Source organism: Elgaria multicarinata, chromosome 1 (genome assembly GCF_023053635.1).
Source record: "Elgaria multicarinata webbii isolate HBS135686 ecotype San Diego chromosome 1, rElgMul1.1.pri, whole genome shotgun sequence".
Lineage (NCBI taxonomy): Eukaryota > Metazoa > Chordata > Lepidosauria > Squamata > Anguidae > Elgaria > Elgaria multicarinata.
In genome coordinates, this window is record NC_086171.1 from 56,374,821 (window position 1) to 56,400,320 (window position 25,500).

At 42.0% G+C, this 25,500-nt stretch overlaps 2 protein-coding genes across 3 annotated transcripts in view; one reads left to right on the plus strand and one right to left on the minus strand.

Annotated features, from left to right (window-relative positions):
• The window catches only part of PLEKHA8 (pleckstrin homology domain containing A8), a 36,671-nt gene extending 21,486 nt beyond the window's left edge, over nucleotides 1-15,185 (minus strand). The window contains exons 1-5 of one of the 2 annotated variants that reach the window (XM_063128644.1): nucleotides 14,974-15,185; nucleotides 6,511-6,627; nucleotides 5,032-5,187; nucleotides 3,027-3,148; nucleotides 2,111-2,269 (exon numbers count right to left, since the gene is read on the minus strand). In XM_063128644.1, the coding sequence (XP_062984714.1) occupies nucleotides 2,111-2,269; nucleotides 3,027-3,148; nucleotides 5,032-5,187; nucleotides 6,511-6,627; nucleotides 14,974-15,013 (594 nt within the window). In that variant the 5' untranslated portion in view covers nucleotides 15,014-15,185. Of the gene's footprint in view, nucleotides 1-2,110; nucleotides 2,270-3,026; nucleotides 3,149-5,031; nucleotides 5,188-6,510; nucleotides 6,628-14,973 lie in introns of those variants that run through there. The other variant, XM_063128652.1, reaches the window with a different exon arrangement.
• An 853-nt stretch (nucleotides 15,186-16,038) lies between these two features.
• FKBP14 (FKBP prolyl isomerase 14) lies at nucleotides 16,039-21,103 on the plus strand. The gene is made up of 4 exons (XM_063115852.1): nucleotides 16,039-16,424; nucleotides 17,683-17,834; nucleotides 19,469-19,596; nucleotides 20,626-21,103. The coding sequence occupies exons 1-4, from the start codon at nucleotides 16,228-16,230 to the stop codon at nucleotides 20,782-20,784; spliced, it is 636 nt and encodes a 211-aa protein (XP_062971922.1). The 5' UTR covers nucleotides 16,039-16,227; the 3' UTR covers nucleotides 20,785-21,103.
• The last annotated feature ends 4,397 nt before the right edge of the window (nucleotides 21,104-25,500 follow it).

The following is a 25,500-nucleotide window of genomic DNA, read 5'->3' on the forward strand; positions in this document are numbered from 1 at the left end:
AAAGGCAGTAAGCCTGTGTTCTCCAGTTGCTGGGGAACATGAGTGGGAGGATGCTGTTGCACCAAGTCCTGCTTATGGGTCCCTGGTCGACAGCTGGCTGGCCAATGTGTGAACAGAGTGCTGGACTAGATGGACCCTTGGTCTGATCCAGCATGGCTCTTCTTATGTTCTTACCTTAGATCAGTCTTCCCCAGCTAAACACCCTCCAGATATGTTGGACTACAACTTCCATCATCGTTTGCCATCTGGTGAATGCCCAGTGGGGAAGGCTGCTCTAAGGTACATTCAAGGAATATCGAGGAAATCAAGACACCATCTTATATATCAGTATTTTACTACTCTTATTCATTTTATCAGAACCTATGCATGATAATGTTAAGTCTCCAGCACATTAGCAGGCATTCAAGGTGCCAGAGATAAGCAGAAGGAAAATCCATGTAGACAGTACAGTGCATCTGGGTAACAACTTGTAAGTTGCCAGGAGGTATGGAGAAAAGGCAACACAGAAGTATTTAAGGGTACAATCCTATGGGTGTTTAGACAAAAAAAGTCCTACAACTCCCAACATTCCCCAGTCAGTAGGATGTTTTTCTGTCAATACATGCTTAGGATTGCACCCTTAAATAATTACAAGTTATTCTAAAAATAAAAGGAGGTTTGCTTTTTGTTTCAGGGACAGGGAAGAGACAATTCAGATGGTCCCCATGCCACAAGTTTTTTTGTCGAGCCATAAAAACTGCTTTGCTTTGCTTTTGATCTCGAGTTTCACTGCTGTTCTGGTTCTGTGACTTTTGGCTTTTTGATTTGTATTGTGTTACGTTGTGTAGCAGGATTTTATTGTTTTGTGTTTTAAAAAAATATATTTCACCCTGTCCACTGCTTTGTAGACTTTAAGTGGAAAAGCGGTCTATAAAAATAAATATTTTAGATGCAAATAATTCTGGACTTAATCCTGGGCCCTGGCTCGAAAGCAGGGGAGGGCAGAAGCCTTCTGCATGCGACCGATCCGGACCTCTGGCAAGAGCCGTGTCTCTTCCTTCTCTGGCAGTCGCCGAGTGGAGAAAAAAGAGGAGAGGGAAAAGGGGGTGGCAGAAAAAGAGAACCACCCACTTTTGGCTCTGGCTTTTCCAAACTGGCACCTTCAAGATATGTTGGACCATGAGTCCCATTAGCTCTTGTCATCATTGCCTGGGGATGATGGGGCCTGTAGTCCAACACATCAGGAAGCAAGCAAGCTGGGGAATGTTGTTCTATGCCAACGAGGCGCACCCAGTGTATTTGAGGAGGAAGCAAAGTAATCCCCCACTGCACACGTCGTCATCATAAGCTTATACTAGTACATGATTCCTAAGCAAAAGCACGGAGAGCCCTTGGGAAAGTCAGGCAAAGAAAGAAGGGCGTAAGCCTGATCTCCCTGCTTCCAAAACCATTGTCAATCACAGTTGGGTGTGCAGCAGTAAATAACCTCTTTTGCAACATCTGTCAAAACTACGTTTCCTCTTAGGGCACAATTCTATGCGTCCTACATTTCCCAGCATTCCCCAGCCAGCTCTCAATGAAGTTTACATGTGTTACTGGAGCTTGTGGTGCAGAAGCCTTTTCAGCCCAAGGGCTACATTCCATTTCAGAAAGGGTTTCACATCCCAGTGTTGGGTAGGGGCCAAAATACAAAACAGACCAGCAAAATTTAACTTAAAATATGCCTCAGGTGAGGCATTTCAACCTTATAGAAGGGGGGGGGGACATCAGGAAGTGATCAATGGTTGGGGGGAAGGGAAGGAGCCAGGGGAAGAAGGCATGGCTGTTTGGGGAATCCCAGATTGGGATACCAGTACGGTCCAAGGCTTGAGGTTCTGCTCCCCAACCCTGACTTGAACTATTGGTTTCTATGGAAAAACAGGACATTTCACCAACAGCTTTCGTGTAAAATGTCTTCCACCCATAGCTTGAGGCTCATCCATGCCTTGTAGAGTTTTCCATTTGTAACACTTCCACAATGGCATACAATTCAAACATGCAAGCTAGCAGCAGATCCGTTGGCCTGCTGGACAAGTGGTCCACCCATGAGGAGGGCCCTCGTACCGTAGCATCAGAGGTTGCCCAAGTTTACCTTGTTTAATTTGCGAAGAGCTAAAAGTGGAGATCCGGTTGGTGTGTGATAAAGCAACTCGGAAGAGAAGGCTGCGTTTGCAATCTGCATACATTCTTCAAGCGTCTTCAGGAATGTGGTACAGGTGGATTTCAACAGTGCTCCCATATCAATTCTATTCTGCAAAATTGGTAGACTATTTACCTTCCCGGCATTTCCCAACACCACCACAACACGGAGACTCCTGACACTTTGATACCAAGGCTAGTACAGATGAGATTCTTAATATTTTGATGGCAGACCTGTGCAAATGCTTATTGGTTTAATATATTGAAACCAATATAAAGCCCATGTTGCTGTGGGCGCTAGTAGTCTTGCTCCATTCCTGATTTTTTGTCCCTCAGTCCCCTCATCACAGAGGAACTCATGAATACTAAAAATGTGGGTCATGCATAGCGAATCCCCCCCACCAAAATTTGCAAGTGGCACAGCCCCACCGCCTCCCTCATGCACCCTGATTGGCTGCCTCCGTTTCCTTCCCCTTCCCCGCTGGGGGAGATAGCCTAACCACGTGGCTGTGCCCGGGGCTGCCTTCGTGCCACACTGATTGGCCAAGCACGGCTGTCCGTCATCCAGCTGGTGGAGGGGCTGCCTTGCCTGTTTTGCGTGGCGGAAATTAATTGCTATTAAAACTCGATCTTTGAACTTTTTCGAACTTTCAAACTTTTCTGCATGTCTACATTGCTCAAGCTTAAGTTTAGAACAAAAATGAGCAAAATCGATCTGGTAGATCTCTACCATTAAGCCTTACGATACTATATTCTTATATAAGATACTGCCTCTTGTTATCTTACTGCCACTGATGTGAAGTTCTATATAAGTGCCTCAATTTGTAGCACTTCTGACAAGGACAGACTTTTTTTTAATGCCACATTACCTCAGCTGATACACCAGCCAGGCCTGGTCCCTTTGTTTTATCCACTTGCTGAACAAGGAGATCACAATATAGCCGAAGTTCTGCCATTTTCGTTTTCAATGCTTCAGTGTTTTCTGTAAACTCTGTATTTTTTTAAAAAAAAAGTCAATTATATTTTGTCAAAACAATTTTATAAAGTTTCTATATTGACCAATATTTTATTAAAATCCAGTGCACCTCAAAATCTCAAAGTTAATAGGAAAAACAAGCACGATAGTATTAAGTTATCACCCATAGTATTAAATCAATTTTTGATGGTGGCAGAGTACATAAACTTTTGAATTAGACAGAATTATCTAGGCAGAAAGGAAAGCAAGCAAGTTCCAGATTATAAAGAAGTATAGATTTGACATATCTTACAAAAAGCATAGAAAAGGGGACACGTGAATTCCCATTAGTCAGTTGTAATTGAAAGCTATTCAGATGACTCCAGCTAGGATTGGATATAATATTACCAGGAAGTGCAAGTTTTACTAAAAACACCACTATTTTACATTACACAATCTAATTAGCAAATTAAACACCCTCTTTTTATTATCTGAAAAGACTTACAAAACAGGGAATTACTCCAGTGTTGTGCAGTTAATAGATTGCAAGACTAGGGGCTCATCTACACCAAGCAGGATATTCCAGTATGAAAGCGGAATATAAAAGGCAGGAGCCACACTAACGCTTTATAGTGGTACTGAAGTGCACTGACAACTGTTGGGGTTCATGACACATCTACACCAAGCAGCATATAACACTATGAAAATGGTATGAAAGTGGTATATGGTATGTGTCAATGGGCCCCAACAGTTGTCAGTGCACTTCAATAACTCTATAAAGCAGCAGTGTGGCTCCTGCCTTTTAGATACCGCTTTCATACTGGAATATCCTGCTTGGCGTAGATGAGTTCTAGGATTGGAGAGACCCAGGTTCAAATCCTCACAGCCACGAAGCTCACTGGGAGACTTTGGGCTAGTCACTGTCGCTCAGTTTAACCTAATTCACAGGGTTGTTGTGAGGATAAAATGGGGGAGAAGGACTATGTATACTAGTGCTGTGCCGAAAATTTCGACCGTTCCATTTTCAGCATTTTGTGGGAGAAAAACGAAAACTTGGGTGAAAGAAACTGGCAGCGGTGAGAATTTCCTCCTTGGGGAGGAGGACAGGGTTTCCATGAACCTTTTTTAAGTGTAGCTAATTGCTGAGGGGCCTTCTTCCCTTCTATTTTTTAAAAAACACCCCCAGCATTTTCAGGAGCCCAGGAGTGCTTACTGGATGTTTATTGGAGAGGGCAAGGTCACATGGTCTCTAACAGGCATTCACTAATAACTGCTGGGCTCCTCCAAATGTTGAAGGAAGGAGTATTTTGTTTTTTGAAAAACTAAAAAATAGGGAGGTCCCTCAGCAATCAGCAACACTTAAAAAAGGTATGTGGGAACCCTGTCCTCCTTCCTAAGGAGGAAATTCTCTGAATTTTCCCCCTCCCTGCGAAAGAGGCGGAAAAAAGAATGTGTCTTTCACACAGAGAGAGAGAAAGTAGGAGGCAGGTTTCAGCTCAGCACTAATGTACGCTACTTTCAGCGCCTTAGAAGAAATAATAAATCAATTAATTAAATGTAATTTTAGCTTAATAGGTCAGTTAAGATTTACTTTGGTTGAAGTTTAAAAACCATTTCCAAGCTAAAACCGCAATTAAATACCCATTATCTTATCCTTTTATTACGGGTGTCTTTTCATAGATAATTAATGAACTACCAAACTCAATCATTCTTCCTTTCTGTTCATGGCTGAATCAACACAAACAAACAGTGCTTGTACTCAAAAGAACCAAAATGTTCAAGGTTGTTTCCACAGAACACAAGCAAATGATGCTGTTTGTGCTCTAAGTTGTACAAGTAAGAGAAAAGTTAAAATGTAATTTTTCAGGAAGCTGAGAAGTACGAAGGGGAAAAACAGCTCCCATATGAGGATTGCTTGCCTTTTTCTTTCAGCGTCCGGATGTCTGTCAAGCAGGCCTTGGCGGTTCCTAAGGCAACCAACCACTTTTGTCGCTCAGCTGCATTTGTGGCTTTCAGATAGAAATACTGTTCTCCAGGGATAATCAAATCCATTCGCATGTTATCTGTAGAATGAACTAAGGTCCACAGAGTTAGGATGGACACTGGGCTGAAAACCTACGCAACCATACTTTAACCTGTTTCAGACATAACATATATTATGAAGGGCGCAATCCTATGCATGTTCAGACACATAAAAAAGTCCTACAACTTGCTGGGGCATGCTGGGAATTGCTGGAGATTTTTCCTGTCTAAATATGCACAGGATTGCACCCTAAGCTGAGACATGCATGATGTTTGTGCCCATGCATGCGGTACCATTCCTTCATGGCATGCACAAGTGAAGATCTTGATTTACATCCAAAATAGGAATCCACATTTACCAAGATGAGAAGGTGCACTAAGGCTCATACATAACTTGGCTTAATAATCCAAACCATTGCCCAGGTTCAGCTGCTTGTCCACGGCATCATAAACCATGCTTTGTTCAAGTGCTCCACCACAGCTCATCCTTATCCTCTTCCCAGTGCAGATCCTGGCTTGTGCTAAACCAGTGTTCACTGTTCTGTGCAAAGCACAGAATTCTGGTTTTATAGCAGTTTACAAACCAGGATAATAAGCCATACAGATACCTTCATTAGTTAATTGACATTAAGCCAAAATTCCTGTAACAGGAAACTCTGGCTTAATGCATGCCAAGATCTCCAAGCCAAAGCAAGAAGAGAGAAAGGGAGGGGCGGAGGAAGAGGAGTGAGCAGCCATGGCACTTATCCACAGTTTTATAGGCAACAGTTTATAAAACTGCAGGTGAATGTCCAAACAAAGCCACTGGCTCAGTTCAGACAATACGTTTCTCTACAATGGTTTTAGAACTCCATGGTTTTACAGCATCATGGAGAAATAGGTTGTCTGGAGGGAAAAGTCCACCCCACGGTGGAGGTTTTTTTTTTAATAAAACACTCCACACAGAATATCCATGCTGTGCAGAGGAAAGTTCCCTCACAACCACCGTGTTGTGTGTTGTGTGGAGGGCTCCGTGGAGTTTCCCACTGGCTACAGAGTTCTCTGGCAAGAGCAGCGAAAAGAGAGAATGCCGCTCTAGGAGAGCTGCTGGGATTTTTTGAAGCAATGGCTGATGGGATACCATCAGGAGGACTGGGGGAGGAGAAAGAGTGGAGGAACTGTCAATAAAACGTTGCATTGCCTTTTACTCAACTCCACGGTAACCCACAGTCACACAACGGTGGAATTAAAAGATGTTGTGTGGTGAGTATCCCCAAAGAACTCAACTGTTGAGTGGAGTTTTCCCACTGCATAGAGAAAGGTATTGTCTGAACTGAGCCACTGTGTTCTTGTAAGCAGTAAAAGCTGTGCGGTAGGTTCTTGTCTCTCTCAGTTACCTTGAATTTCACATACTGCCATCTGGATGCTTCCCTTACAACCTTTCCAAGCATCTTCCCGTGAGTCATAATAGGATAACACCCCTCCTGCAAGAAGGAACCATCGAGGCTGCCAGCCTGGAAAGAAATCAAATAGCCTTTTCAAGGTCAGGCAGAAGAAACATACATGCATTTAGTTCCCATGTACAAATAGTAAGTCCGTCAAGTCCATTTGAAGGAAAAACGTGTTGCGAAATTAACAGACTGCTCTAACAGCTCTATAACTTAGCTCTAAGAATTCTAGATGGATATATGTACGAGTACATCTCAAAAAGAGCATCAAAAATCTAACAATGGAACGGAAACGGAAAGTCAGAGGATAAAAATAATAATAATAGATTATTGCTAAGCAACTAAGCTTTGCAACAGCAAGAATGAGCTTTGTGTTGGAGGGTATCGAGATGTGTTAGATAGCAGGACTTCATGATCAAAACGAGTGAAATGTAATCTTTATTGCTAAGCGTGATTCAACTGAATTTCTTCTCTATGTTAACTTTAGTGAAACAAGCATTGCCGACAACGGGATTAGTGTTGTTGCTGCCAGATGATACGCGCATAAATCTGGCAATGATATGCTTGTTGAGGGTGTGTGCAGAGGTTAGATCTGGAGCTACAGGTAGATCTCTGGATGATTTGCAGTAGGTTGGTAAGCACTTCTGACTCCCAGTTTGCAAAATGCCTTCTTGGTGGCTTCTCTCAGGCTCTGGAACTGTTCAGCAGTTTGCAGCTCAACTGTTTGCAGCATCTGGCCGCATGTCAGACCCAGTAATAGTGCATTCCTATACATGTCTATTCAGATGTAATTCGCTTCAATGATATTTTCTCCCAGGTAAGTGGGTATAGGATTGCAGCTTAATTGAATGAGTTTGCAGCCAGACATGAATCTGCCAATACATCCATTAAAACCAGAGATGTGAAGAGTACAGGCAAACAATTCAACACCCTTCTATCCCCTCAAGGACACTGAGCTGATGTACCGTGCTATAGCAATAACACATCTGCTCTGAATTACCCGATATAAGAAAAGCACAAGGACATGCTGAAGTTGCAGTGGGATTGGGAAACAGTCCAGTGATTCAATTTGTGTTCTTTTATGGGAAAAGGTACAAATGGAAGAGGTGGGATGTTGAAATAAGAAGACAGAAAAATACATTAAAACACACATACACCATGCAATGCAAGAGTCAAAATAACACCATCATTATTATTATTATTAATTATTATTATTATTATTATTAATGACCCACTGTTTATAAGTTCTTAGCAAACAGACTGAGCTTCACACAGATTGGAATAGCTCTTAGTTTGGTACAGAAAAGCCATCAAAAAAATGTAATAAATATTATTATTTATTACATTTATATCCCGCCTTTTTTCCTCCAAGGAACCCAAGGTATTCCTCCAACGAATCCTCCTCCCTGTCTGAGTGAAGCCATGCCATCCAGCATCCCTAGGCATGGCCCCTACCATGGGGCACCTGTATAGCTCCCTGAGGAAGGGGTCTGCCAACTTCATTCCCTTGAAGGGGGATGCCCCAGGGCAGGGGGCAGGTATGTAACTCTGGCTCTCAGCCTATGGACTGCAAAGCTATGTGCTCCTTAGGGAAGTCTGCTCCTAGCGGTGGAAGATATTATTGCAGGCTTCAACCACACAAATACATTTAAATTAAATACATTAATCAATGTGTTTTAAAAATGAAATAACTCTGAAGTGCACAGCCCTGGTGTCCCTTTAGTGTCTAGTTTCAAGTGTCTAGGTTTCACAGTCTTCACACTATGGTTCTGACGGAAGCCCGGACAGACACACATCCTCTTTTATTATTATAGTTTACTGAACCCAGGCAGCCAGTAATAAAGCTTTATACTGAGAAGCAGCTAATTGCTTTAGGCCTCAATGGCATAAAAATGACCATGTAAATAATACATAGCCCTTCACTTGACATAAACCTTGAATTTATTCTTGGGCTGCTTCAGGTCATAAATAATCCTAACTATGCTACTTGTCTTGCTGTAGCAGCAGAACTGCTCCCCCTTCACACAACTAATTTATAATTTTCTGGCATGAACCACACAGCGTGTCCGGAAGGCACATTTGCATGACAATTTTGAGGTGTCATTACCATATTCTACAGCCCAGCAAAGGAGAAGGAAGGAGAAAGGAAGCATTCATTTATTGTTCAGCTACTGAACAAAATAAAATAACAACTCTGCACTGTACCATCCAACAGGCCTCTAGAATAGTCTTCCCCAATCTGGTGCATCTCCTGGTGATGGCGGGGAATGATGGGAGTTGTAGTCCAATACATCTGGAGAGGACACTAGATTGGGGAAGGCTGCCCTAGAATGCTAAACCAAGAATGTACTTTGTAAGAGATGTAAAAATATACAAGTCAAAAAGAGTGGTCAAAGCATAGCAATGACTTACAAAAACGTTGATCTTCTAATATTAAATGCATTTGACAATGGAGGCTCCAGCCTACAAATATATTTGTTTGCCTTTAAGACGCCCCAGGATTCTCTTAATGGTTTTGCTACAATAGCGAGTTAAAAAAAACCACGGTTACTTTTCGGGAATACATTTCTGGGTTTAGCCTAGGGTTTAAAGTGTTAATTGATTAGTCTGTCAACAGCAATTTAAAATGTGGGGTTTATAATTGCATTTTAATTAGAGTTGATCCCTATGGAAGGATGCACACAGCATCATGAGAATTAAGTGTGTATACATGCTTTGCATGCAGATTTAGCTAAACTATTTAATCAGGAGAAGCTGTTATCTTCATTAGTGTGAAAACATATGATATTCAATTTATATCTGAGCTATAGTTATGTGGAACAGAGAGCCAGTGTGGTGTAGTGGCTAAGGTGTTGGACTGGGAGTCGGAAGATCCACGTTCTAGTCCTCACTCGGCCATGAAAACCCACTGGGTGACTTTGAGCTAGTCACAGACTCTCAGCCCAACCTACCACACAGGGTTGTTGTTGTGAGGATAAAATGGAGAGGAGAAGGAGGATTATGCATGCCACTTTGGGTTCCTTAGAGGAAAAAAAGGTGGCATATAAATGCAATAATTCATTCATTCATTCATTTAGGAGGCTGTGTAGAACTTGTATCAGCTTCAACTCATAAATGGTATTGATTGCATATCCTGTGCATGTGTGCGTGTGTGTGAATCAAAATCTTTCTGTACCAAGAAAAGCTAATTCTGAATCCTGTACACAATACAGATCAAGCAAATCTGTGTATATATATATATGCACTGTTTTTTGTAATATGCCATGTAATAGTTAAAGAACATGTAAACTGAGCCGGAAAGTGCACCAAAAAAGAAAAGCCCAGTCATTATGGGAGAAAGTCCATGTGAACAACAGAGAGGATACAACATACAAGCCTTACGATGTTTGCAGCAAGAGTCTTGTAATCTGTCGCTTGGCCGGTTTACTGCAGCAAGGAGCAAATGCCTCCAGGTAAGCACCCCTGTGATAAATCCTAATGGATGTAGCCCGTTTACTCCGAGGGAGGCTTGGAAGACGCCAACAAGGGAGAGGGCCTTCTCTGTGGTGGGCCCCCAATTATGGAATGACCTCCCTGACAGGACTGCTTGGCCCCAACATTGCTAATTTGTTGGCGCCAGGTTAAAACTCTTCTCTTTTCCCAGGCACTTAGCAAAATGCAATGAGCTTCACTGATCCTGGATCTGTTTTTAGGTATGGCTGACAGCTTAAAGTTGTTTATATTTGGTTTTAGATGTATGTTTTTGAGTATGCTGCATGTTTTTATGGTTTAAAATTTTGTATATAGTTTTTAATTGTTTTACTCTTATGTAAACCACCTAGAGCGCTTCGGCTCTGGGTTGGTATAGAAATGTATTTATTTATTACATTTCTAAATAATAATAATAATAATAATAATAATAGAGAACCATCTGGGTGTGGCCAAATCATGCTCCATGTATGGCTTTCTGTCTCCCTTTTACAGAGCTGCCTCAACTGTATTTGCAGTCTGATGTAGCAGTAGCTAGTGATCCCCACCCACCTGTCCCATGTCTTCTGTTTACAGGATCTCTAAGCCAGAAAGAATAAAGTGTGCTGATTCATGACTCTCTCTCATACAGGTAGGAGTCATGGTGCAAATTAATAGAGAATAAAGTGAACGGGGAAACAATTCTGGAAGGAGAATTGACGTGATGGCTTCTTTCTACTATCCCATTTTATTGTTTCCAAGGACTGCATATCTAACAATGCACAAAAAAAGGAAACGAAGCCCCCCAAAATCTAGAAAGATGCCTTGTTCCACAGAAATCACAGTATATGCTCTATTCTGTCTTAACAGAATCATAACAGATCTTGCACTTCAGTACAAGACTTGTTCACAACATCCATGGCAAAATCCCAACCCTACTCACACCCTTCTATTTTGATATTATCAGACAATTCCAATATTGATGCAGGTTAACTGCCAGAGTTTGTACATGGAAATGTTGCAAGGAACTGGGTTAATCCCAAAGCCATATTATGCTCCTGCGTCAGATTTAATCTGAGCTAGCTACCCACCAAGATACCAAACTGTGTATACTTCTAAGTGATTTTATAAATGAGGTTTTAAAAAGGAGGATTAAAAGTAAATTGGGTTCAAAATCCTGATAGAAAAAAGATTTCTGCTGTTGTCTCATTAACCCAGTTCAGGACAAAAAGTATAGTTTCAAATCTCCATCATTTGTTTTAGTTACTAACAAAAATGTATCCCTTTTATTGATGTAAACTTTAAGGATTCTACTGCAGGTTTTTTTTTTAGTACTATTGATCAGGAAGTGCTGACAGTGGGTTAGAACTAGATTTACTTAGAGCCAGTGTGGTGTAGTGGCTATAGTGTTGGACTAGGAGTCCAGAGATCCGGGTTCAAGTCCCCATTCAACCATAGAAGCTCACTGGGTGACTTTGGGCCAGTCACAGACTCTCAGCCCAACCTACCTCACAGGGTTGTTGTTGTGAGGATAAATAGTGAAGAGGATTATGTAATGATTTTTCCCTTAGAAGAAAAATGGTGGGATATAAATGTAATCATAAATAAATAAAATAAAATAGACCCATTAAAATCAATGGGGACTCAAGTTAGTCATGACTAAATCTGAATCCAACCCAATGTTCGGGTTTTGTTTTCAATTTAAAACCAAATAAATCTGTTTTAACTAACTGAGCACCATTTCTCTTTTATTATAAAGTGCATGAAGCTTCATGAAAGATCAATTAAGAGATACAGAAAACAAGCATGAACAGAGGCCATGACTCACAGAATATCATTAAAAGGAAGAACTACGTGTGGCATGAAACTTAAGGCTGAAACACGCCACTTATTTCCCCACCCACAACTTGAAACAGAATAATGGACTAGTGAGATGACCCAAATTGGCAAGCATGACTCCACCCTTTCCTTCCCACATGGGTACTGCAATGATTTGAGCATTCCTAAAGCAACTCTTTGGTTATTGGCCAAAGAGCATAACAACTGCAATTCTGTGCATGTCTACTCAGAAGTAAGCCTCACCATGTCCAGTAAAACTTACTCCTGGGAGAATATATGCAAGATTGCAGCCCAAAGGCACTTGGATCCTAGTATTTCAACTCAACTTACTAGTGGATCGGGATGCTTTTCTGGCACAATCCTATGGAAGCTTACTCAGGAGTAAGCCCTATTAAATTCAGTACTTACTTTCACATAGACAAGATCCGGCTGTTGCTTTGTGCAAACAGGATTTTTTTTTCTGCCTCAAGGAAAGGAGTGCATTATGCAGAAGCAATGGATAGCATGGAAGCTGGACTCAGCAATAAATTTCTAGATCTCATGGCTGCTGAAAAACGATTAAAGATAAATGTGCTAAGAGCTTATGAAGAGGAGAGAGGAGCTTGGGAAGCACTTTAGTAACAGGACAACGTTCAACTTCGGTTGCTTGTCCTTCCCCTAGCTCTTGATTTCCGTACAAATTTCTACTGCTCTTCCAGTTCACACCTGCCTTGTCCTTGACCTGGGCTTCTACCATCCTTGTGCAATACAATGTCTTTCAGTGTCTGCAAGGTGCCAAACGTGGCAGCAATATTTTGTACTAATTATTTATGTGGTTTATTGCCTTAAGCTCTTGGGGGGAGGTAGAGTATAAATGTTTTAAATTAAATGCAGAAAAAATAAATGGAAAATAACCCATTTATTTTCTGCATTTAATTTAAAACATAAATTATTTCTGGCACTGAAAACAGCCTGTTTGTTTGAATATACTTCTTGCCATATCCTGGGCTAAAATGAAATCGCATTCCGTGCTTAATCAACCCTCACCTTTATACAGCCCTTGCTCTACAACGCAGTGAAACAGGAACTGCCACACCTATTTCTTTTCATGCTGTATAATGCACTGTCACAAACACCTGAATCCATTCGCCATATAAACTTTTACTGCTTACTGTGTAAATATTTCTAGAGCAAAGTATATCTGTACAAGATTCAAAGATAACACATTCCTTTTTGCTTGCTGTAATGTGACACTACAGAGCAAGATCACGGCAGAGTAGCAAATGATACAATTTAGCTGGCCCTCCGGGTCAGTTGGCGCAATAGTCTTCCTGTTTCTTAATACACTCCCAAGCCATCTCCACATGGGCAAACATAAGGACTAAACAAGGTGATCATGGCTAAAACTGGCAAAGATTCCCATAATAGTGCCAATCTGAAAAAAGTGCCACAGCGATGAAGGGAATCCACTTTAACTATATGCACAATTACCCAATTCATACATTACCTATGTTTACTTGAGCACAGGCCTGTGGGTGGATGGGACCATTCAGGTAGAAAGAAAAATATATGAATCAGATCTTTGCTTATTGGGGAAGCCAGACTTTCAACATCATCAAAATCAACCCCCATGTTTCGTGAGCAACCAACCTCCTCTACTGTTTCATTGCATTGCTCTGACACTGATGAAAAAGCACTATATAAATGTTACCCCTCCAAAAGAAAAATCATACAGGAAGCCTTATTTATATAAAATAATGTTTCTAAAGATTTTCTTTTTACAAAAACAGATTTTCCTCTGTATAACTCTTAACTAAACACCTTAAAAAAGAAGACACAAACAAAGCTTGGAATTTTAATCTTCAGGTATACAGTTGCAATCCTGTACTCTTACTTAGGGGTAAGTCCTATTGAACTCAATAATACATATTTCTGAGTTGACATACACTCTGCTGTAAGTGACTGCAACACTTTTTAAAAAGTCTATTTAAGACAGACTATTTAATTTATGCCTATTTAGTCTGCAAGTCCCATTGAAATCTTCTGGACTGAAGATAACCTTGCAGATGGCCACTTGCCTCCTCATGAAGGGTAAGTAACAATTGACTGGATTGGCCAACTCCACCAGTCGAGCTGTCATGTCAGATACACAGACTTTGGTGAGCCTCAGTTTTCTTAGTTATCTGGATTAGTTATCTCTCTCCCCTTCTATACGGTTAATTTAAGCAGGTTCAAATTCCACTGCTTTGCTTCCACTTATTTTTGTATTATTAAGAGATTGCTCAAAGTTCACATGCCAAAAGAGAGGATGTGCTTTCCCAATTTCCTGAGCACCATGACCGTTAGGATACAGACTTTTTTTTGTAGGTAGTTCTGCTTTTAGTAAATTGAGGAAGGCTACCTCTGACAAGCTTTTGTTTCCTTTTAAGAGCAGTATACCACTGATACAGAGACAGAAGGCTCAAACAAACTAACAAAATCATCTATATATTATAGTTATCTATTACCTAGCTGACATCAGATTCCTCTAACTTTTTGATCTTCTCCTCCAGACTACATGGTTGAACTGAGTTGATGCCAGAAGCAGCTCGTAGGAAGAAACATAGGAAGCTGCCTTATTTATACAAGGCAGCCCACCTCTAGCCTAATATTGTCTTCTCTGCCAGCATCTGTCCAAGTCTCCCGATCTTTTTAACTGGAAAGACTAGAGATTGAACTTGGGACCTTCTGCCTGCAAAGTGCCTTCTGGCCCTGAGTTACAGCCACTCATGTTTGTGGGCAAAAGCAGCATATCCTAGACCCGAGCCTTTCAGATGTTTTGGACTACAATTCGCAGTATTCCTGACCACTGGCCGTGTTAGCTGGGGCTGATGGGAGTTGAAGTCCAAAACTTATGGCGGGCAGCCCATTGAGGAACGCTGCTCTAATCGTTTGGGGAGGGGATGCCTGCTCCCTGCAGTTCTTGGGGGCACAATCCACCAGGAACGTCAGAATCAGGGATCTGTGTCAGGATCCCTTTTTTCGTCTTCAACACGCCGCCCCGCCCGCCCCCCCCCCCGAACAAACACACCCGTCCCAAGATCATGACTAGGACTTGGCCTCTGGGGTGGCAGAGAGGGGAAGAGGGCAGAGCCAGGCGCTACTTACCGCTCAGATAGTTGGTCCACTTGTATAGCACCCCCTCCATGGTGACAAGGGGCCCCCCATCCAGATCTGCTTGGGACAGGGGAAACCTCTCCCCTGGCCTTCCCCCAGGAAGCTTTTACGCCCTCAGCCCCACGGCTGAAGCACGGGCACCCAGGGCCATCCTGAGGCTGGCAGGAGTCCGCCCCGCCTCCCTGCCTTCTTTCCCCCGACCTGATCGACTAACTACGTAGAGCTACGCTGCTAGAGTAGAAATCCAGGGCCCATTCCGGCGACGCGGCTCACCCGTCACGGGGAGTGGTGTAAACGCGTTTCGGAATACAACCCCTCACGTGACAGGCAGAAAGGGCGTGGCTAGAACGCCAGAAAGCAGATGGGCTCTCGGGAGCCAATGAGCGCGCCGCTCCTGCCACAGGGTCGGCCAATGAGGGCAGCGCCGAAGCCGGTTGTATTGTGCTGAGAGATTCCAAAATATATGCGCGGCGTTCTCTTTCTGGAATTTTGGGGCGGCCAATCAGCGCTCGCAGACGGGAGCTTCTTTAGAGCTTTAGTGGGGAAAAAGGAGGAGGTAAAGATGAGCAGCTCTGTTTCCCAATGGAGCGTCTAGAGACTGAGTCCGGCCCTCACGTTCAGCCAACGGGAATGAGGGAGAGGTGGGTTGTCAATGGATCCGAATGGCGAGAGGGGGTTTGCCCGCTTTTCGACCGGCTTTGGGGGCGAGTTTGCCACGTCGGCGGATTTGAGGTGTGGGATGGAGGATGGTGGGATACGGAGGCCGGCGGGAATGAGCTCGCGCCCCGGCGCCTCTGCTTCTCCAGCGCCGCCGTGATCTGCGGAGGGGGCGCCGAAGTTCGGGGAAGTGGAACTTGCGTGGAGCGGCTTTTCAAAAACCAGGTCCTTGGTAGCCGTGGGAAAGACGCGCGTGGGATTTTATTGATTATTGGTTTTAGCTGTTTTAAATTGTTTTAAATTTTTGCATATCTTAATTTTGAAAGTCGCCTTGAGTCTTTTTTTTTTTTAAAGAAAGGCGTCTAAGAAATTTTAATAATAAATATATATTTTTAGAAAAAAAGAATCCATGAAATCTTTAGAGACAATTTTAACGTGATCTTGAAATACAGAGTTGTTGGACCGTTTATTAGGAGTGCCTCTGCTTTTCTCTGGTCATCGCCCGGTGTTTGTTTTTTAACATGTTTGCAGTGGATTTATTGTGATGCCTTTTAAAACTGAAAGTCACCCCAAACATTTTTTTTAAAAATGGAAGGTGCCTTTTGGGCTTTACTTTCTTTTGCGTTTGTGGCTTTGGCGACTGGAGCTCTCATTCCAGAACCAGAAGTAAAGATCGAAGTGCTCCATAAACCATTCATTTGCAAGAGGAAGACCAAGCTGGGAGACATGATGTTGGTGCACTATGAAGGCTACTTAGAGAAAGATGGCTCCCTCTTTCATTCCACGTGAGTATTCCTCACAGAAATTGGAGTTTCCTAAGGTGGGAGAATACGTTGGGTTCTCTGTTGAATAACTGGCCCTGTGAAACTTGCATGCAATTCCATTGGCAGGTTATTGGACCTAATGCTATACAGAAGCTATATTATTCTTATTGTACCATTCTTCCAAGAGGCTCAGGTGAACATGGTTTTCTCTGTCTATCTTCCCCATTCTGTCTTTACAACAAATGTGTGCGGTAGGTGAGGCTGAGAGATTGTGATTGACTACCCCACTGGCTAAGCAGCAGACAATTGGAGAAATAGGTCTGTTGGGTCCAGGAGCAGATGTGAAGCATGACTTGGTAAACGACATAAATGCACGCGGTATGTCAGATGGGTATGGCTAGCTGACATGATTATAGGAAAGATAAAAGCTTTATAAGGGGTGAAATTGAAGTGAAGTTGCAGCTGGGCCCAAAATTGGGTGGGAGGGGGCAAAGTTGAATTTTGTCTAGAGTACCTATACAACTAAGGGCACATTCCATGGCTGGCTGGGGAATGTTGGGAGTTGTAGGACTTTTTTCTGTCTAAGCACGCATAGGATTGCATCCTTAGGGTACTTCCAAATGAGGCTTTTATGGCTTCATTGCCCTGCCCAATTCATGTACATTTATGGGGATCCAGGCTTTGTCTTCTACTCATGACCCTCCTGGTTTTTCTTACTGTTTCTTCTCTTTTTCCCCTTAACACAGATAGTCTGTTAAAGACTGTGTTGCCTTCTAGTTGCTAGCATTAGGAATCCTGGTCTGGAGGCACCCTTTGCCTCATAGTAGGAAGTCTGTTAAAGTTGTCCAGCCCACCTAAGCTAGTGGCCACCCCTACATCTTGCAGTCATGAATTCAATAAGTTAATGCATTGTATGATGAAATACTTCTTGTTTGTTTCAAGCTTCCTGCCAGTAGCATCAGTTGCTTACCTAGATTGGGGTCTTTTTATGTCCTCTCTTATAATGTAAGAAACCTCTATCATAAACCACTAACCTAGTAATCGTTTTAATTAAAAGCTCCTCTTGTATCGAAGAGGCTCATAACCTATTATTTTAGTTACCCTTTAGATTGCTAGATGCCAGGGACAAATTACATAGGGTGGCTGTTTTGGTCATGAGATTCCCAGGGGCATGCAGTTATCTGCTGGTTGGAGATGAGTGCTGAAATGGATTAACTTATGGTATGATCCAACAGGGCAATTCTGTTCCACTATATAATGCATTTTATGTTTGTTTCAGCCACAAGCATAACAATGGCCAGCCTACGTGGTTTACTCTTGGCATAAAGGAAGTTATCCAAGGCTGGGATAAAGGTTTGACACAGATGTGTATAGGAGAGAAACGCAAGCTAATAGTACCTCCATCGCTGGGTTATGGAAAAGAAGGGAAAGGTAAAAGTTCTGGTGAATTCTGTCCAAGTGTAAGAGCTCTTTATTGTTTAATTTACAAAAAATAAATATATATTGCTCAATATATTGAGCAATATATATTGCTCAATATATATTGAAGGGGTCCCCAACCTTTTCGGGTTGCTGGGCAAATTTTGAGTATTCTTTGCACCCTCAAAAAATGGCTGTCATTTGGGAACTTGCTAATTTGTAAAAGAAGAAAACGAACCTCCCCAGGAACTGAAGTATAGGGCAGAGGTCGGGTCAGCCACTCTTTTGAATCAAAATAAAAGATAGCACTGGAAGGCAGCACTTCGCTTTGAAGCATGCCAGCCTCATTATTATTATTATTATTATTATTATTATTATTATTATTATTATTATTTTAAAATGTAAGTAAAATAAAAATCAAGAGGGTTATGGAGCCTGGTGGGCACCAGACCCCAACGTTAGAATGTACATGATTCTGAAGTAGTATATTCAATAGTATTTACTTGGATAGATTAAAACTAGCTGGATTTCCTTTAACATGGTTATTTCCATTGATGTCAATAGAACGATGAAAACATACGGTGAGAAGATCCATCAGTTTTTGTGGTTTTTCACTTATTAACTGAGAAAAACAAATATATTGAATATATATACAGAAGGGGCTCACATATTATAGTTGGGACCTGATCATCTAATTCCATTCCCTTCCATTTTATATTTTAAATCATGACTGCCCCAAATTAAGAGGATTTACAGCTCATGTCTACTCAGAAGTAAGCCCTGTTGGATTCCATAGAATTGCAGCCTTATAGAGCAATCGTATTCATCTTTACTCATCTGATTTGTTCAGCACAGCTTCATTTCAGATATTGCAGCCTTGGACATGCTAGAAGACTCTTTAGCATATCAGTGAAATTTAGTAGGCCTGCTTTACAACTTCTTGGTACTGCTTTAGGCAAAAGAGTTAATTAAATAGTAGGAGGAAAACTTGATTCTTAATATATTACACGAAGTAGGCTTTAAAACAATAGGCTCAATTTTTCCGGTTCAATACAGGAAAGGTAAAATATAGTAATGTATTCCATTAATGTCAAATGAATTAATTTAGTACTAGGACATGTTAAAACTTTTAAAAAGGAACCACTCCCACCCCACTCTCTGTATCCTTCCCAGTGAATCTACATAGGACAAATTAGAACCCTTATCTCTTTTTGTTAAGATCAAATTAGCCCAAATACCTATTTGTGTTTGTTGAGTGGACCATTTTCAGGGCTGCATGGGCTGACATCACCTTAGAAATAAAACCTAAAATGACTATCTTTCTAAATCCAGAACAGGTGGATCTAGAAGTAAAAAAAGTGACTTGTTGGGTCGCATGCCATCCACTTACAAAAGGAACTTTATGCACTTTCGATGTGGCACCAAACTAGTAGACTGACAGTGCTTTGCTATACATGTCTATTTTGCAGTAAACTGCATTCAGTTTAATGAGACTCAGTGGTAAGTTAGCCAGTTACATAGCTCTCCATTTGTGATCATCATAGCTAAGAAAACAAGACCAACAGAAGAATACAAGTAAGCACTGATGATGTCTATACTCTTGGTAACATTTTTACTGTTGTCTCAATGTTTATCTACCATGTTAGGAAAAATACCACCGGAGAGCACACTGATCTTCAACATTGACCTTTTAGAAATCAGAAATGGACCAAGATCTCATGAGTCCTTTCAAGAAATAGATCTTAATGATGACTGGAAGCTATCCAAAGAGGAGGTGAATAAGCAAACACATCCTGCTGTTGTGCTGAACGTATTTAACAGGAAACGAGAATTTAGCTTTTGCTTTCCTTGAAGCTTTGTTATGCAAATACTGTGTTTTTGAATAAAATCTCTATTATTGTCATGTTTTGAGCTGGATTAGATTGGAACTAGCAAAATCCTAATCTGCTTTTATACACTCAGAGCTCTGATGCTGCACAGGATGGCACAATGCCCTCTCAAAAAAAAATTGCAATGCAGACTTACTTTCAAGTAGATATACATATGGATATATGTCCCACCTGTCTTTTTGAGCAAAGGGTCAATATTCCTCAGATATCAGAAATAACACTGCAGAAAAGTTAACTCTTCTTCTATAACCCCTGTTATGACTCCTTTTATTTTTGGAAATCTCTGCATGTCTTCTGGTGATTACATCTTCTCTGTTTTTGGAGTGTGTAAACAAACAGCTGAGTTTTAAGCAGGGATACTAACTGGAAAAGAAGTGCATAATTCATCTGCTTTTACTGATGTATCCTGAGAAATGTAGTTAGTGCAGATAGTGTCCTGGTTAGCATGCAGTTCTCAACCATGGTGTAGCATTGTGTGCATGAGCCTCGTGCTTGTGCACTCCTTCCCTCTCCTATTCAGCCACAAGGAAGATCAAAAGTTTCATTTGAACTTTCAACTAACCCTGATTTCTTGTTATGTCTGTTATGTCTGAACAAGGACAAACTGAGGTTAGTGCTAACTGTACTCTATTGAGACAAGCCAGGATCACTAACCATGAATTAAAATTAGGTTGTTTCAGGAAATTATAGCTTGACATGCTAAATGCTATATTAGCTAAATGCTAATTCTTTATAGCTAGTTCCATCATTTAGAAGTTTTGGGGGACTGGTATAACTTGCTTCTGGTAAAATTATTACCTGTTTTGAACTTTGATAAGGTGGGTTGCTTCTACTGGCTTACTTCCTCATTTCTGCCTCTCATGTAAAAGCATCTCAACAGCTATTTAATTTGTTTTTCCTGACTTGTCCCACAGGTAAAAATCTATTTGAAGAAGGAATTTGAAAGGCATGGGGCCACAGTCAATGACAGCCACCATGATACTTTGGTTGAAGACATATTTGACAAAGAAGATGAGGATAGTGATGGATTTATATCTGCAAGGGAGTTTGTTTATCAGCATGATGAGCTATAAAACATTTTGAAGCAATTCCCAGCATGGGAAACCAAAGACCTGAAGAACTAACACTTCTAAAACTTTTTTCTTTGCGTTATGGAGCTGCCTGTTACTCATGGAAAGGGGGAATTGCATTGCTGTTTTTTGGGTTTTTTTACATGAACTGCTCTTGATACCAAATGTGACTGTTTTATATATAAAATGGAAGCATTTTAAAGTAAGGCTTCTGTTCAAATGAGACTTTAAATAGGAAGCCTCATTATGTATTAATTTATTTTTGAAAAGTATAACACAAAAACCTTTCCAGTGATTATTTTTTAAAATTACATACCTGCACTGCCTGCTTTGATTGTTTTTATTGTTTTTAAATAAGCAGTTTCCTAGTCCCTAAGTATTCAGTCCATCTTTGTCTACTGAACAGTAGCACTTAGTTTTTAAAATAGCATTAGACCCCATTCAGACAACACGCTAAACCATGCTGCTTAACCACAAAATGGTTAACGGAATGCTTAACCATGGTTTACGGTGTCGTCTGACACACGTTTTCCCTAACCATCTGCCCTGTTAACCACATTGTGGTTAGGCTCACTAAGGAAAACTTAACCACAAAGGGTTAAAAGTTGTATGCAAGCATTCCACGTGTGGTTAGCGTTAACCACAGCTGAACATGGTTAAGCTAACCACAAAGCCCAGCGTGTCATCTGAACCAGGCCATTGTCGTTTACAGAATAATCCTAGGGTCTCTAGGAGGGCATTCCAGGGCCTATAGGCTTGTTCGAAGACAGGAGAGGAAAATCCAAGCAGGGATTTCCCCCCACTCCACTCCTCACAGCTGCCGCAGAGAACTTAGTGGTGGTTCTTCTGAGGCCGCAACAGGGAGAAAAGAGGGTGGGGCAATGATAGGAGAGGGGGATGGAGAGACCTGGATCCATACACTCCTCAGTTGCCGGTTCTGCCCAGCTTGCTGGAATGTAAGTCAGCTAGATGCGTTCAGAGAACGGGAACAAGTAGCTGTAAAGTCTTCACAGTCCCCCATCCTGTCTGGCTCTTGCTGGCAGGGTGTTGAATAGTCAGAGGGCTCTGAGGTCGGAGCCCTCCATGTGTCAAAAGCACAGTCCATAAGAGACGTAGACTTACTTTAGCCTTGTAAGAGTGCAATCCTATGTGTCCACTTTAATAGCAGTAAAGTAAGTCTATGTTTTATTATTTTATAGCTCAAATTAATCTGCAGACATGCTTCACCACCAGTATGCTATTGCAATGTTTCTCACATAATGGCTGCATTCGGACAACACAATAGTCAATGGTGGGTTAATAGTCGTAAGAACATAAGAAGAGCCCTGCTGGATCAGACCAAGGGTCCATCTAGTCCAGCACTCTGTTCACACAGTGGCCAACCAGCCATTAGCTAGGGATGAACAAGCAGGACCTGGTGAAACAGCACCCTCCCACCCATCTTCCCCCGCAACTGGTGCACACAGGCTCACTACCTCGAATACTGGAGATAGCACAAAACCATCAGGGCTAGTAGCCATTGATAGCCTTCACTTCCAGGAATTTATCCAACCCCCTTTTAAAGCCATCCAAATTGGTCAACTCTATGGTTGATTATTGAGGGGGTACTTGCTACAAGAAATTATTAGAATCAACTGGTGTGGATTAAGGCCTGTGTCAAGTTGACTATTAGTGAATGGTGTGTTTAATTGACATTCCTGCCCTCTCTCTGCCCCTCAGTCCTGCTATCCTATCAGCCATTGTGAGTTCTGCAGACTGGACTAGAGTGGCAGCTGCCGCCTTGGTCGCTCTTGCCAGAGGACTCTGTAGTCTTTGAAAATAACCAGCTGTTAGTCAACAGTGCTTGACCCCATGACATGATAACCAACAGTTGTTCAAATAATCAACTCTTAAAAGCGTTGGTTATTTCAGCCAAATAACCATCTATGGTGTGAAAAAAACCAACAAACTACACAATAGTCAACCGTTTACTATTTAACCCACTGTTGGTTATCGTGTCTTCCGAACCTATGGGGGGCGGGGGGAGGAATGTACATGTACTTTATAGCCCTATTCAGGCATTAATTTCCTTCAAGTGAAGAAAACCACATGAGAGGAAATAGGGATGATCATGTGAACTCTGCTGCCCTCCATGACATGGCAGGTAAGTGGCTGTAGTGGGGTGCTTGTGCAGGTATCCCATGTAATTTAGAATCCTGGAATACAAAGGATCTAAATTGTGGGGTACTTAAAACAGGTAGTGCAGGTATGGGCAGATGCTTGCCCTCAAAAGTCTTGGAAGACAAGGCAGAGCTAGCGTGTTCATAATGTTGATAGGCTGGAGTGCTGGGCTGAAAACAACAGAATGAAATTTAATAGGGATAAATTCCAAGTTCTACATCTAGGAAATAGAAACCAAATGCACAGTTACAAGATGGGGGATACTTGGCTCAGCAATACTACAAATGAAAAGGATCTTGGAATTGTTGTAGATCACAAGCTGAATATGAGCCAACAGTGCGATATGGCTGCAAGAAAGGGAAATGCTATTTTGGGCTGCATTAATAGAAGTATAGCTGCCAAATCACGTGAGGTACTGGTTCCTCTCTATTCGGCCCCGGTTAGGCCTCATCTAGAATATTGCGTCCAGTTCTGGGCTCCACATTTCAAGAAGGACGCAGACAAGCTGGAGCGTGTTCAGAGGAGGGCAACCAGGATGATCAGGGGTCTGGAAACAAAGCCCTATGAAGAGAGACTGAAAGAACTGGGCATGTTTAGCTTGGAGAAGAGAAGATTGAGGGGAGACACGATAGCACTCTTCAAATACTTAAAAGGTTGTCACACAAAGGAGGGCCAGGATCTCTTCTTGATCCTCCCAGAGTGCAGGACATGGAATAACGGACTCAAGTTAAACGAAGCCAGATTCCAGCTGGACATCAGGAAAAACTTCCTGACTGTTAGAGCAGTACGACATTGGAATCAGTTACCATGGGAGGTTGTGGGCTCTCCCACACTAGAGGCAGCTGGACAACCATCTGTCAGGGATGCTTTAGGGTGGATTCCTGTATTGAGAAGGGGGTTGGACTTGATGGCGTTGTAGGCCCCTTCCAACTCTGCTATTCTATGATTCTATGTCCCTCTGTGTGGGGGATTTGGAATGCCTGAATAGGGCTTCTGTGTCTTTGGAATCATGTCAGTATGGGAGTGGCGGAGGAGCAGGAAAAAAACCAAGTAAAAGGGGGAAAGTAACCAAAGACTATGAAATACAGGTCAATCGTCCATATTCCTTGTGTGTGTGTGTGTTATAATTTAATTGATTTATATACTGCTGAACATATTCAAAAATATCTCTATTTCCCAAGATACATCATAATATATATTAAAACACATACATAAACATATACATTATAATAGTCATGCACACGAATAGCAAACTCATTTAGCATGGATCTTTATGTTGTCAAAACAGCGTAGTCCAGTCACAAGAGAGCGGAATCAGCATGGGAACCCAAAGGTTTGTAACAATGCAACTCCCCTCCCCAACAGGCCAGTGAGGACTGAGCGCGCTTAGTGGCCAGGAAATTCTAGCTTACCGGCTGTTGCGGAGTGTTAAACTACTAGCTTCATCCTACGTACCGGTTTCCCTCGAATTATCCCCTATAGCGCTAAGCTGTCGCCATTGGATCCTTTACATACCAGGAAATAGGTTTAAGAGGGGAAATGTAAAAAAATCATAAAAAATCAACGGATGACCCAATCAGATTCAAATTTGGTATGCTTAAAGCTCTCCTTAATATCTATTACTGTGCCAATTTTGATGTGTTTAGCTTTAAAGCTTACGCAGATGTAAGCATTTGTTTAATTTTTCTTCAAATCCTGCTCCTGCACTCCAGTGGCTGCTTGGAAAACAACAAATGATACGCTCGAAAACTAGTAGCAAAATATTGCACTTCTTTTGGTTAAGAAGTGCAATTAAAGCAGGATGCATGGGAGTACTTCACAATAAAAGCAGATTATAAACTGGAAAACTTCGGAGTCCTTTGCACACAATTCGCAGTGATTCCACAGTATAACACTGGTGTGATAAAGCTCTACAAGGGATTGGTACTGGAATGGATTATCCCAGAATAGTGTGTGGCCATTTTACTGGCTGGCACCCTGAACAGACGAATGCACTTGCAACGTTTTGCTACAGGTGATCCATGCAATTTCACAGGATACATCTAACAAAGTGAGCTCTAGTACACAAACGATTCATTCCACGATAAATCTTCCAGTCCTTAAAGCACCTTGACACTCTTCGGTTTTTCGAAGGCCTCTTCAAAGAGTGTCAAGGCAGGATCTACACTGCTGCTTTAAAATGGTTTATAACAGTAGTGACAACTGTTGGGGGCCAGGACACACTCCGTATACAGTTTTTAAACCGTTTTCAAAGCGTCCTATCTTGCCTGGTGTAATCCAAATCCTAGATCCTTATACAGGCAGCAGCTAAACCTAATGGGGGATTGCAAAGTACTAGGCGCCAATGCAAGCGCCTCATTGCCTTAAACCTCTCCCCCCACCAGTTGCCCGGTTAATTGGGAGGAAGGCACGTCACTCTGTTCACGCTCAGAGACGCCCTTCTCGGTGCCTGCACTCCCCCCCCCGCCCCCAAGCCGAGCTCAACGCGCGCGCATTCTTCGCAAACACGCTCTCGGTCCGCTGGCCAAAGAGTCCCTTTCCGGCCAGAAGAGCGTCGCT

What these genes read in the sequence shown, in the direction of transcription:
- FKBP14 (XM_063115852.1), top strand. Translation starts at nt 16,228, where the DNA reads ATGGAAGGTGCCTTTTGGGCTTTACTTTCTTTTGCGTTTGTGGCTTTG. An exon ending in GGCTCCCTCTTTCATTCCAC is followed by an intron (nt 16,425 to 17,682) that starts GTGAGTATTCCT and finishes TGTTTGTTTCAG; the next exon opens with CCACAAGCATAACAATGGCC. An exon ending in TTATGGAAAAGAAGGGAAAG is followed by an intron (nt 17,835 to 19,468) that starts GTAAAAGTTCTG and finishes CTACCATGTTAG; the next exon opens with GAAAAATACCACCGGAGAGC.